The sequence below is a fragment of the Neomonachus schauinslandi genome, chromosome 6, assembly GCF_002201575.2.
Source record: "Neomonachus schauinslandi chromosome 6, ASM220157v2, whole genome shotgun sequence".
Lineage (NCBI taxonomy): Eukaryota > Metazoa > Chordata > Mammalia > Carnivora > Phocidae > Neomonachus > Neomonachus schauinslandi.
In genome coordinates, this window is record NC_058408.1 from 18,595,446 (window position 1) to 18,607,683 (window position 12,238).

General features: G+C 35.8%; 1 protein-coding gene across 1 annotated transcript; it reads right to left on the reverse strand.

The window, feature by feature from the left end:
* Positions 1-8,204: 8,204 nt before the first annotated feature.
* LOC110577348 (non-histone chromosomal protein HMG-14-like) lies at positions 8,205-11,836 on the reverse strand. The gene is made up of 2 exons (XM_044916038.1): positions 11,675-11,836; positions 8,205-8,597 (listed from the first exon to the last, which is right to left on the reverse strand). Exons 1-2 carry the CDS (start codon positions 11,834-11,836, stop codon positions 8,205-8,207), a joined length of 555 nt encoding a protein of 184 aa, XP_044771973.1.
* Positions 11,837-12,238: the final 402 nt, after the last annotated feature.

A 12,238-nucleotide genomic window follows, 5' to 3' on the forward strand; every position in this document is an offset into this window, starting at 1 on the left:
TTACCCAACATTTAGAAATATTATTGCTAAGTGACAGCATTTTTCAAAACATTTTCAGAATATTTTGCATATATTTGGCCTTAGTAAACAATGTTTAAAATAACAACCCTTGGCTATTGCACAGGACTTTATATTTTTTATAATACCTTAGTATCCACCACACTAATTTAATCCTCTCACTATGTTGTAAGTTAAAGCATTTTGTTTATTTGAATATAAGGGAAATAAAGTATGAAGAAATTAAAGCACTGTTATTGATTACTAAAAGAAATAATTAAGCTGTTTTTACTCATTATATTGTAGTTCCTAACTTGTTGGCAGGAAGAAGTATGGTGGAAATATCAAATTATTTGTTAATTTTATTAACAAACTATGTGGATGTAAATTCTTCATCTGTCAAATTTTGCATGTAAAATATATTCATAGAAGAGAGAAATGTTTCTAATTTTATGAGCTAAATTATAAAACTATCAGTTTATATAACATTTTGTTAATCAGACCTCTCAGAATTAAGATTTTTTTTTGACATTAACAAAAATGATTATTTTCTAAATTATTTGTACTGTCAAAATCTATTCATGAGTGCAGTGACCAAAATATGTTCAATGGCATAGTGATTATATGGATTATTGCATTATCAACTGACATGAATAAACTTGCACAATTTTTGAAGTAACCTAAAAATAACAATTTTGAAAACATTCAAGGAAATGATCAGATACAACTTCCTTACAATCCTCCCTTGTATCTGGATTTCAATGATTATTCAGTGTGGTAGAAAGAATAAAATTTCCCAAAATATCCACTTTCTAATCCCCAGGGTGTGTGGCTAGGTTACCGTGTATAGCATAAGGGGTTTTATAAATTTCATAAAGTTGAGGACCTTGAGACACTGAGAGCAGCCTAGATTAGCTGTGTCTCCCTAATACAATCACAAGCATCCTTACAAGAGAAAGGCAAAAGGATGGAGTCAGAAAAAGAGATGTGATGACAGAAGCAGATGGAGTGATGAGGGACCTTTAGCCAAGGAATGCAGGCAGGACACCCTCTAGAAGCTGGAAAAGGGAAGGAAACAGATGATTCCCTAGTGCTTTCAGAAGAAATTAAGCCCTGCTGATCAATTTTAGACCTCTGACCTACAGAATTGTTGACTTAATAATTTGTGTTTTCTTAAGACACTATATATTTGTGATAACTTATAAAAGCAGAGATAGGAAATTAATAGAGCCAGTCATGCAAAGAGTTCAAAAATAAGTAGTATGTTCTTTCCTCTCTAGGAACTTTAAGATTTAACAGCAAATTCCTGCTTCATGGCCATTCCATTCCTCCAGATATTGAACAAACCATTGTCTTTCATCAGGCAGAAACTTGATTTCCTCAAGAACCAGGCTGATTCATCCAACTTGGTTACATCACCAACTTGGTGAATAGGAACCAGGGTGGGGACAACCAGACAATAGTACTAGTCTCCAGAAATAAACTAACAATTTAAGAATATATAATATAGCATGACTTTATTCATTTGGTATATACTACTTAACATAGAGTCTTACACATGTTAGCATCCAATTCATGCTGATTTGGTTATAACAAATATTGATATAGGTGTAAGAAAGTAAATAATGATCATTACATTTGAAGACTGTATGAAAATGAGATGGTATGAAGAAAAGATACTAAGCACAATAACAGTAAGTGCAGAAGCCGGTGAAAATTAGCAAAATATTAAACGAAATATGAGATCAAAATGAGACCACAAGGGACTGACTGACAGGGAGTGGGAGGATTTTTATTTTCATGGAAAGATGGATATGAAGCAATGTGATCATTTTCTCCTTGTGTTTTGTACAGTCCTGCAATCAGGAAAAGAACCCAAACGTTTACTTAATTAGGATGCATCATTAATTTTAGTGTCTCGTGAACTCCTAAGGCCTTTCACCCCTTGTAGAAATAAAAGAAACTAAGCTACTTGAGTGCCAATTCTCTTGATGTCTCTAAATCTCTGTAATGTGCATGCTTCCTATTCTGAAGAAATACATACCTTGTAGGAGGAAGAAAAACAATCCTTCACATTGATCATGGAGTTTTGCCTCTGAGGAGAAAATATGAATTTACAGACAAAAGCAATTTTAAAAGACTATATAAAATGAATTCATTTCATATTTATGGAAGAAGCCCAAGCCTACAAGTCAATTCAACAAATATTTATTGAGCATTTATTCAACAATCATTTATTGATAGTATTATGTATAAGAAGCAAGGTTCTAAATGTTATAAGGACATAAAAATAAATAAGTTACAGTCTGTCTGTCCTGGTAAGAGGATAAGGGGAGTATATGATAAATATAAAGGTACTTTTGACTCTATCCCACATTCTATTTACATAATCAATCATCCTTTTATTAGAAAGAAAAATAAATTTATTGTCATCTGTGGGCCAAGCACTTCTTAGGATAATATGCTATTTGAATAAGATAACCAAAGTCATGGACATCAAGTATCTTACAAATATTGACACAATCCTAACAACAACACAAAAGGAAATAATAAACCTAGATTTGAATAATTGCTGGTATCTGTAACTTAGGCATAAGATCTCTTCAGCAATATGTATATCACGCTTCATTTATTGACATTGCATACTAGCTTCTGAAAGCATGTGTTTTTACCTATTCCCTGCACTTGTTGGCAAGAGGAGTTTGCTTGGAGTTTAAGAGGCAAAAGTTTCAGCAGGGTGAATTTTTTTTTCAGTATAAGTTTTAAGTTAACAACTCCAATGTCTTTAGTTCAACCACAATTTTAATTTTGTGCTAACGCACAGTTCAGTTTAGTCAGCAGGATGGTGTTGTGATCTGATACACAGCAATTCAAGGACCCAGGCACCTTCCATCTCATGATCTGTTGTTCCACTAGGTCCTTAGATGTTGTCTATTCATTTGGGAAGTGTGGGAAAGACAAAATGTGGAGGGAGGGTTACTTAGGAGATTTTATGGGCCAGATTTACAAGTGGCCCACATAATTTCCATTCACGTTCCATTGACCCAAACACATTCTTATGACCACATCTAACTGCAAAGGAAGCTGTAAAATGTAATCAAGTTTTGTGTCTAGAAAGAAAAGAACATAGATAACAATCTGCTGCACTGATATTCTCAAACCAAAGCATTCTTTGGTTGTGCATTTAGTCCAGGACAGAGACTTTAACTTTGCTTATGGGAAGGAATTGGAACAAAGAATTTGATGCGCGGTGTGTTGCTAGGTAATAGAAGAAATTCCAGTCCTTGCCAGCATCTAGAATAGGCTCTGCAAAGGTTGATACTTATTAAATTTTTGTTAATGAATGAATACCTATGGCCTTGCATGTTCCCATACAATATCCTTGTGCCTAAACTTGGCACTCAAATGTATATCCACAGACCTTACACTTTGTACAGAATAAACTTGAAATAGATCTCAGACCTAAGTGTGAAATGCAAAACATAAAGCTCCTAGAAGATAACAAGTGGAAATCCGGGTGACCTTGAGTTTGGAAATGACTTTTTAGTTGTAACATCAAAAGCACAATTCATGAAATTAAAAAAATTAAGTGACTTCGCTATAATTAAAAACTTTTGCTCTAGAAAAAACATTGTTAAGAGAGTGAAAAAATAAGCCACAGACTTGGAGAAAATACTTGCAAAACACGTATCTGATAAAGGATTGGTATGCAAAATATACAAAGAACTCTTAAAACTTAACAATAAGAAAAAAAAATTAAAAATGGGCATAAGGTCTGAATAGAGACCTCACCAAAGAAGATATACAGATGGCAAATAAGCATACAAAAAGATGCTTGACATCATGTGTTATTAAGGAAATGCAAATTACAACAAATACCTACTAGAAACAGTTAAGATCCAAACAAAACAAAACAAAACAGACAATAGCAAATTGTCAGAGGATGTGGAGCAATAGGAGCTCTCATTCATTGCTGGTGGGAATGCAAAATGGCACAGCCATTTTGGAAGAAAGTTTGGCAGTTACTGACAAAGGTAAACGTAGTCTTATCATATGATTCATCAACCGCACTTCTTATTTACCAAAATGAGTTAAAAATTATGTCCACAGAAAGACCTTCAGTTTTATTCTTAATTGTTTCAACTGGAAGCAACCGAATTATCCTTCAAAAGGTAAATGGATAAACAAAGTGTTGTGCATCCATGCGATACAATATTATTCATTGATTTAAAAGGTGTACTATCTAAGCCACAAAAAAGACATGAATGAACCTGAAATGCATATTATTTAGGGAAAGAAGCCAATCTGAAAAGTCTATGCACTGTAGAATTTGAAATATATGACTTTCTGGAAAACCTAAATCTATAGAGAGAATAAAAAGATGAGTGATTGATCAGTGGTTGTGTTTTGTTGGTGGGGGTGGGAAGGAAAAAATAGGGTGCATAGGTGGAATACAGGGGATGTTTAACCTAAGTCAATGGTCAATTCTTGGTCTTCATTTTTGACTAATCAACAGCATTTTTCAAAATACTCCTCCTTGAAATAGTTTCTATATTTGCTTCCAGCACAAAAGAGTAATTGATCTTCTTTCTACAACTCTGGGTGCTGACTCTTAGTTACTTTTTCTAGTTTATTCCCCTCATCATGAACTTTTGAAGCTGATATTCACTAAGGTACTGTCTTTGAACTCCTTTATATCTATACTCAATCTCTTGGAGAACTCATTCATTTCTATGGTATCCAATATCATCAGTCTACTGCTTACTCCCAAATTCATATTTTCAGGGTGGTAATTCCTTGTACACTTTCCAGTCTATAGAAATCACTATTTAGCAATTTCACTTGGAAGTGTAATAACCATTCTAATTTTAACATGTTCAGAATTCATCTGCTGTTCCCCAATGTTTCTCAAACCTGTTCTACCTACATTCTTCCCCAACTCAATTAACAACACTCCATCCTTGAATATAGTCAGGAAAAAAACTAAAAGAATCTTTTTTTTTTTTTAAGTGTTTCTTTTTTTTTTTTTTCTTTTTTAAAGATTTATTTATTTGACAGAGAGATAGAGAGACAGCACAAGTAGGCAGAGTGGCAGGCAGAGGGAGAGGGAGAAGCAGGCTTCCCGCTGAGCGGGGAGCCCGATGTGGGGCTCGATCCCAGGATCCTGGGATCATGACCTGAGCCGAAGGCAGCCGCTTAGCTGACTGAGCCACCCAGGCGCCCCAAAACTAAAAGAATCTTCAACTTTTCTCTTTTTCTCAGAGGTCATATATACATAATCAATAAATCATCTTGACCCTACCTTCAAAATACAACCAGCATCTGACTATGCATGGCTTTTATGCTAACATTCCAAGCTAAACCACCATAATCTCTAACCAGATTAACTGTAACAATATCTTCTTTATTCTGCTCAGACTTCCCCATTACCTTTTTTTCCTGTCTTTAACACAGCAAATATTATAATCCTGTTAAAATAAAAATTTCTCGGTGTGCCTGGGAGGCTCAGTCAGTTGGGGCATCTGACTCTTGGTTTCAGTTTAGGTCCAGTGTCAGACCCTGTGCTCAGGGAAGAGTCTGCTTGAAATTCTCTCTCTGAACACCCCTCCTGCTCGAGCTCTCTCTCTCTAAAATAAATAAATAAAATCTTTTAAAAAAATATCTCCTATAAGTCCTCTGCTAAAAATGGTCAATAGATTCCTATTTATCTAGAACAAATACCAAAATCGTTACCATGGCTCCCAAGATCCTGAAACTTTAATCCTCCTTTTATCCCCTAGTCTGTTACTACTATAACTGTAATCACTCTCCTCCAGTCAAACTGGCTTCTTTGCAGAAATTTCCAGTCATGTTCCTTCTTAGGCCATCATATTAAGAGGAATTCCCATTTTATACTTATCTGATCCTAATCCCAGACCTCACTGGGTCCAAAGCAGCTGTTCAGAACAATCTCCCTCTTGAAAACTTGGATAGTCTCCATCACATACATAGTCCAGGAGAAACAAGGTGGTACTATTTCAGGTTCCTTTTCTCTCTAAAATGCCACAATGTAATCTACTGTACAACTGTTGAAAGTTGTTGTTTTCCAAAATTTTAGGAGAAAAGTGGAGCAGAAATCTCTCTGAGATTTCTAATTATCTCTATTCATACCCATCCTCTATCTCGCTCTCCCTTTCCTCTACTTCTCTGCCATGGCCAAGAGGACTTTTTTAAACTTTCTGTAAGTAAGAGAACTGCCCTTGTATCTAGTGCTCTAAAGATTAGCGTAAAAATTCTCTGGATTAAAAATTTCCTACTAGAGTAAAAAAATTCTGTGATGAGTCCTCTGAGTTCTGGTTCTCAAAGGGAAGTTTATAAAAGTCATTTTATTTAATGGTTAACTTTTACAAACAGAAAGCACCTTGGTTTTATACCATATAGCCAGTTGAGACTGAAAACAATAAAAAACAAAACACTCAGCACTGTAATTGACACTGGCTTCTCCTTAGGGGAGGAAATAGCAAACAACTCCTAAATTAAAATATCCAGAAACTACCCCATTGCATTAGACCAAAAATGGACACTTGGAAAACTTTTATAAGAAAGAGAAACATGGAGTGATGAATTTGAATACATCTACATGTAAAAGTATGCTTTTCTTTTAGTGTAATATTTATTCTTGGTCTTTCCTATGATACTTTCCAGTATGCTGTCTAATGTGTCAGAGCAGGGCTAACTATTTGACTCAGGACAACTTCCGCCCCCAAAAGCGAGATGCCTCCATTCCATTCCTTTCAGAATATTGATTCAACCAAATATCTGTTTCTTTAATTTGCAACTTGAAAAATTGAATCTTGGGATGCCTGGGTGGCTCAGGTCATGATCCTGGAGTCCCAGGATCAAGCCCCATGTATGTCTGGTTCCCTGCTCAGTGGGGTGTCTGCTTATCCTTTGCCCTCTATCCCTCCCCCTGATCCTTCTCTCTCTGTCTCTCTCTCACTCTCTCAAATAAATAAATAAATTAAATAAAAATAAAAATTGAATCTCAAATTGGGTCTGAATTGTGGGACCTAGGTCACCTGCCTGCACTGCACTACAAAGAGGAAGGGAAGTTTGAAGCTGAAATTCGCTATAGTTAAAAGGTGATGATTTTCATAATCTAGTAAGGGGAGAACAAGGCAAAATAATGACTATTGAAATTAAAATTTAATTGAGAAATTGTAAATTTCATATAGCATCATAGGATGTTATTGATTGATTAAAATCATCATGCAAATATATTTAAAAGAGGTTTGAAATGTAATCATGTTCTCTTTCTCATGAAAATTTTATCTTTTCAGCAGCTTTCCTTTAACGCTCAAACCAAATATTCAGTTCAGAAAAATCCACATTGTCCAATCTAACTATTTCTTTTTTTCTTTCTTAATTGAGTTTTTATTGGTTGTTTTGAGGATCAGTACAGACATTTCAATTTGTACACAATTCTTAACGTATGTACCAAAAATCTAAAAAACTATGTAGTTGTGATTTTTTTTTTTTTTTAAGTTATTCCAGTGACCTTCCGGCTTAAAATTTGGAGGCAAATTTTCCTTAACAGTATATCAAGCACCAAGATTTTCAAATGCTGATACACTGTTACATTGTTAAGTCCCATTAATTCACAATTTAATATCATATACACTACATACTCAAATTCTCAATCTTGCATAGCACATTAACAGAGTTACTAGGAAAACTGGACTACCACCAGCAAGATGTTACAGAGTGCACAAGAATTCTGACTGGGAGAGCCAAGATCTAGGAATGGTTTTCTTTAAGAAACAATTCTACCAAAAACAACATGGGAATAGAAGTAATTTAAAATATTCAAGACATAGTAAATGCACGACTGACTCCAAATTGCCATTTAGTATGCTTGGTATTATAGGATATAAAAACTACCCCATCTATGGAATACTGAGCTGACATCCAAGACAATCAAAGCCTCCCACATTCAATATCCCACTATTTCCTGGTTGTACCAAAAAAAATAAACAACCAGGAAATGATTTCACCTCTTAAAAAAAAGCATTTACACCTAAAAAATGGGATGAGGTGGGATTCCCTCCTCTTAAAAATGTTTCTAGAGCTACTAAAAAACTTGCATTTACAAAATAGTTGATAAAAATATTCCTCTGGATTGCACAAGAAGGGCGACAGGGACCACTGATAAGATATGGTTTATGGTATTAATTAGACTTGGCTTCTTTCTCTCCTGCTTCATCGGAGGCTGGACTCTCCTTATTTTTAGTCTCTCTGTTTTCTGCAGGTAAGTCTTCTTTCGTTTCTTGGTTAGCCACTTCAGTCTGTTTACCCTTTGCTCCCTTTTCCCCTTTGTTTGCACTTTTTTTGTCTGAAGACTTACCCTTTCCTGCCGCCTTTTTTGGCTTCGTTTCCACTTTTGCAGGAGCAGGTTTAGCTGACAACCTCGTGACCTCCTCTTGGGCTCCCTTCGCAGCCCCCTCGGCGGAGCTGACCTTCCTCGGGCATCGGGGTGGCGGCCCTGGCACGCCGAGAGCCTTCGCGAAGCTGGGCTGCCTGGCCTCTGCAGATCCTCCGGCCTCCCGAGCTGCTGCGACCCCCTATTTCTTTTTGATGAATTTTAATCGAGGTCTAGGAAGAACTGTAATCGAACTAATGTAGCAGTTTGTGCTTTTACGTATACTATTGACTAACACGTTAATACATATAATTAAACAATTGAGATTATTAATTATAAGAAAAAATACTTTTAATCAGGATTGTAAAAGGAATTAATTATTGAAAATTACAAGGTAAGAGAATTAATTTCCCTAAATATTATAAATATGAATGTACATTAATAATATTGAAAGAACTATGTTTAAAATCAATTTGCACATATGTGCTAGAGACTCCTAAGTTAATTTTCTGTCCTCTCCTGCATCAATTAATGATATTCCTCAGGGACAAGGCAAACATATTTTAAAATAAATATTGTTTATAAGACAACACTAAAGGCCCTAAAGTTTTCTTAGTTAAATAAAATAATATATACATTCAATTTCTTATAGATTTAATTATATTTTAATTATATGACATGGAAGGAAAAACAATATAATCAATTAAAAACTGAGAGGAATGATTAGGAATGAAAGGTACAAGTTTTGGCCACAGATAATATAAAATAACTTTATATTTCTGGTAAAAAAAATTTTAACACTTACTGCTAAATTCCTTTGATAAGGTCTTAATTGGCTTTGAAAATCTGTAAAAATCCTTATTCACTACTAGAAAATAATGCACTATTTGTTATTAAGCCTGAGTAATTAATAGTAGACATTTTAAAGTCAACATTTTCCTAACAAGTAAGAAAAATGTACAACTTTTCAAAGGGCTATTATATTTGCAAATAAATATACATGTAACATGAAAGAATGTAAACTCTTGGGGCACCTGGGTGGCTCAGTTGGTTAAGCAGGAGACTCTTGGTTTTGGTTCAGGTCGTGATCTCAGGGTCCTGATATCAAACCCCACGTCAGGCTCTGTGCTCAGCATGGAGTCAGCTTGTATCTCTCCCTCGCCTTCTGCCCCTCCCTCCACTCCCTTGTACTCTCTCTCAAATAAATAAATAAATAAAATGTAAACTCTTAATATATTCATATTGCTGCATATCCCACACATGGATACTAGCAGGTTTTAATACATTTTGATGATTTCATTATTAACATATATTTACTTATTTATTAATTAATTTAGTTAGTTTTTTTTTTAAAGATATTATTTATTTATTTGACAGAGAGAGACACAGCGAGAGAGGGAACACAAGCAGGGGGAGTGGGAGAGGAAGAAGCAGGCTTCCTGCTGATCAGGGAGCCTGATGCGGGGCTCCATCCCAGGACGCTGGGATCATGACCTGAGCCGAAGGCAGACGCTTAACGACTGAGCCTCCCAGGCGCCCCAATTTATTTAGTTTTTTAAGAGAGAGGGGGAGAGAAGAGGGCAGGGAGGGGCAGAGGGAGAGGGAGAATCTTAAGTTCCAGCACTGAGCCCAACGCAGGGCTTGATCTCACAACCCTGAGGCAAAATCAAGAGCCGGACACTTAACCGACTGAGCCACCCAAGTGTCCCAACATATGTTTATATAAACTAGTTCTTAGTAAATATTCTCATTAATAAATTCTGTCTAATATATAAATAGCTGATTTATTTATAATAATGTGTATAATTTATTGTTGCATTAGAATTCAGAAAACTGTATTTATATATAAGTAAAATGACTTGTTTAATACAATCATTTTTATTCTATGCATTCACACAAAATTCTTCAAATATTATCACGATATTGCAGTATAACTAGTGATCTTGGTAGCTCTCCATCATTCAGAGTTGGAATATGCCCGTCTTATCATCTTTTCCCAAAACTACAGGGAGTACTAAATCAGTAAAAGGCCAATAGCATTTTAGTCTTCTTAGGCTCCATAAAAAAAATACCATAAACTGGGATGCTTAAACAACGGAAATTTGTTTTTCACAGTTCTGGAAGCTGAGAAGTCCAAGATCAAAGTATCACCATGTTTAATTTCTCCAGAGAGCTCTCTTCCTGCCTTCTGACTGTGTTCTCACATTGTGAAGAGAAAACTTTGGTTTCTTCCTCTTTTGATAAGGGCACCCAAGGCACCACCCCTATGTCCTCATTAACCTAAACTACTTCCTTAAAGGCCCTATGTCCAGTGCAGTTACTTGGAGGTGAGGGGTTGTTAGGGCTCCAATATCTGAATTTGGGGGGACCCAATTCGGATTATAGCAGATAGACTGTGCCAAAAAAATGATAATTTACCTCAACACTAATTCACCTTTAAAATCAGAGAGAGTTGGGCGCCTGGGTGGCTCAGTCGTTAAGTGTCTGCCTTCGGCTCAGGTCATGATCCCAGGGTCCTGGGATCGAGTCCCACATTGGGCTCCCTGCTCTGCAGGAAGCCTGCTTCTCCCTCTCCCACTCCCCCTGCTTGTGTTCCTGCTCTCACTATGTCTCTCTCTGTCAAAAAAATAAATAAAATCTTTAAAAATAAATAAATAAATAATAAAAAAAATAAAATCAGAGTCATTATTTTTAACCATCAGTCTAAACCATCAATAATTCACCCCTTTCTCCCTGCCTTATTAGAAGTGATAATGCTCAGATGCAGAGTATCATTTAAAAGAGAGGACTTGTGAGATTAACCTCTTGTTATGTATAATTCTTTGCTATACTCCAGCATGAAAGCAATCACAAAAGGGTAAACTCGGGATATGAAGTCAATGGAACAAACACACAAGGATGTATCGGTATAAAAATTAAGGAAAGTCACAATGAAACCTTTCTGAGACATTTTCGGCCATAGAGGAATAAATACATAGCTGAACTTCTAAATGGAAGTATTTTCATTTTCTCAACTATATTGTCTCCTTAAGAGATTTCTTAAAATCTATTACATAGTATAATGCATGGACTGGATTGGACATTTGTCATAATATTGCTTGCTCATTGTCTGAAAGCCATTCCTATGAGTGAAGAATTCTCCACTGAATGAGACCAGTTGGGACACAGAGAAGCTTACAAAGATGCACTTTTCCATCACAAGCTTATGTTCTGGGTTAGATAATCAGGGGCACATGCCTAGCAATTTAAATCTCCTACTAGGAGGACAAATCATCACACCAGTAAAAGGGTGATTTTCATGTTAGCAGTAGGCATAACAGCAGCAAGATCCAATACCCTGTGGCATAAAGGGGTAGGAGGTGTAGGAGATGAGGGGGTATCAATGTTGGCACCAGATGGACTTGGTGGTACGATTTTTGCTTGGATCTGGCTACCTTGCATTCTTTGCTCTTGATTGCTTTCTGAGTCCAGACTTTGTGATCATATTAGAAAACCCTTGAGCTAATAAAAATCCTTCCAATAAACACACACTTCTGCTTAAATGATCCACTGTTGTTTCTATTTTATAGGAAACCTATTTGCAAATAAATAGAGCATGTATGCTACCATTCCAGACTTCTCTGCAGGGCTTCTGATTGATGTGTACAACTGATCATAAAATATCTCCTATTAGAAGAATGTCACAAAGCATTCCAGATCAATAAACTCAAAACTGAACTCACCATCTTTTTCCTCAAACCCTACTCTTTCTCCACTTGTCCCAATCTCAGGGAATGGTACCGCCATCCAATCAACTGTGTAAGTCATTCTTTTTTTTTTTTTTTTAAAGATTTTATTTATTTA

Excerpts from the sequence above, each read along its gene's own strand:
- LOC110577348 (XM_044916038.1), bottom strand. The coding sequence starts at position 11,836 with ATGCAAGGTAGCCAGATCCAAGCAAAAATCGTACCACCAAGTCCATCT. Across the intron at positions 8,598-11,674 it reads TGAAAATCACCCTTTTACTG|GGGGTCGCAGCAGCTCGGGA; the intron begins GTGTGATGATTT and ends AAAAAGAAATAG.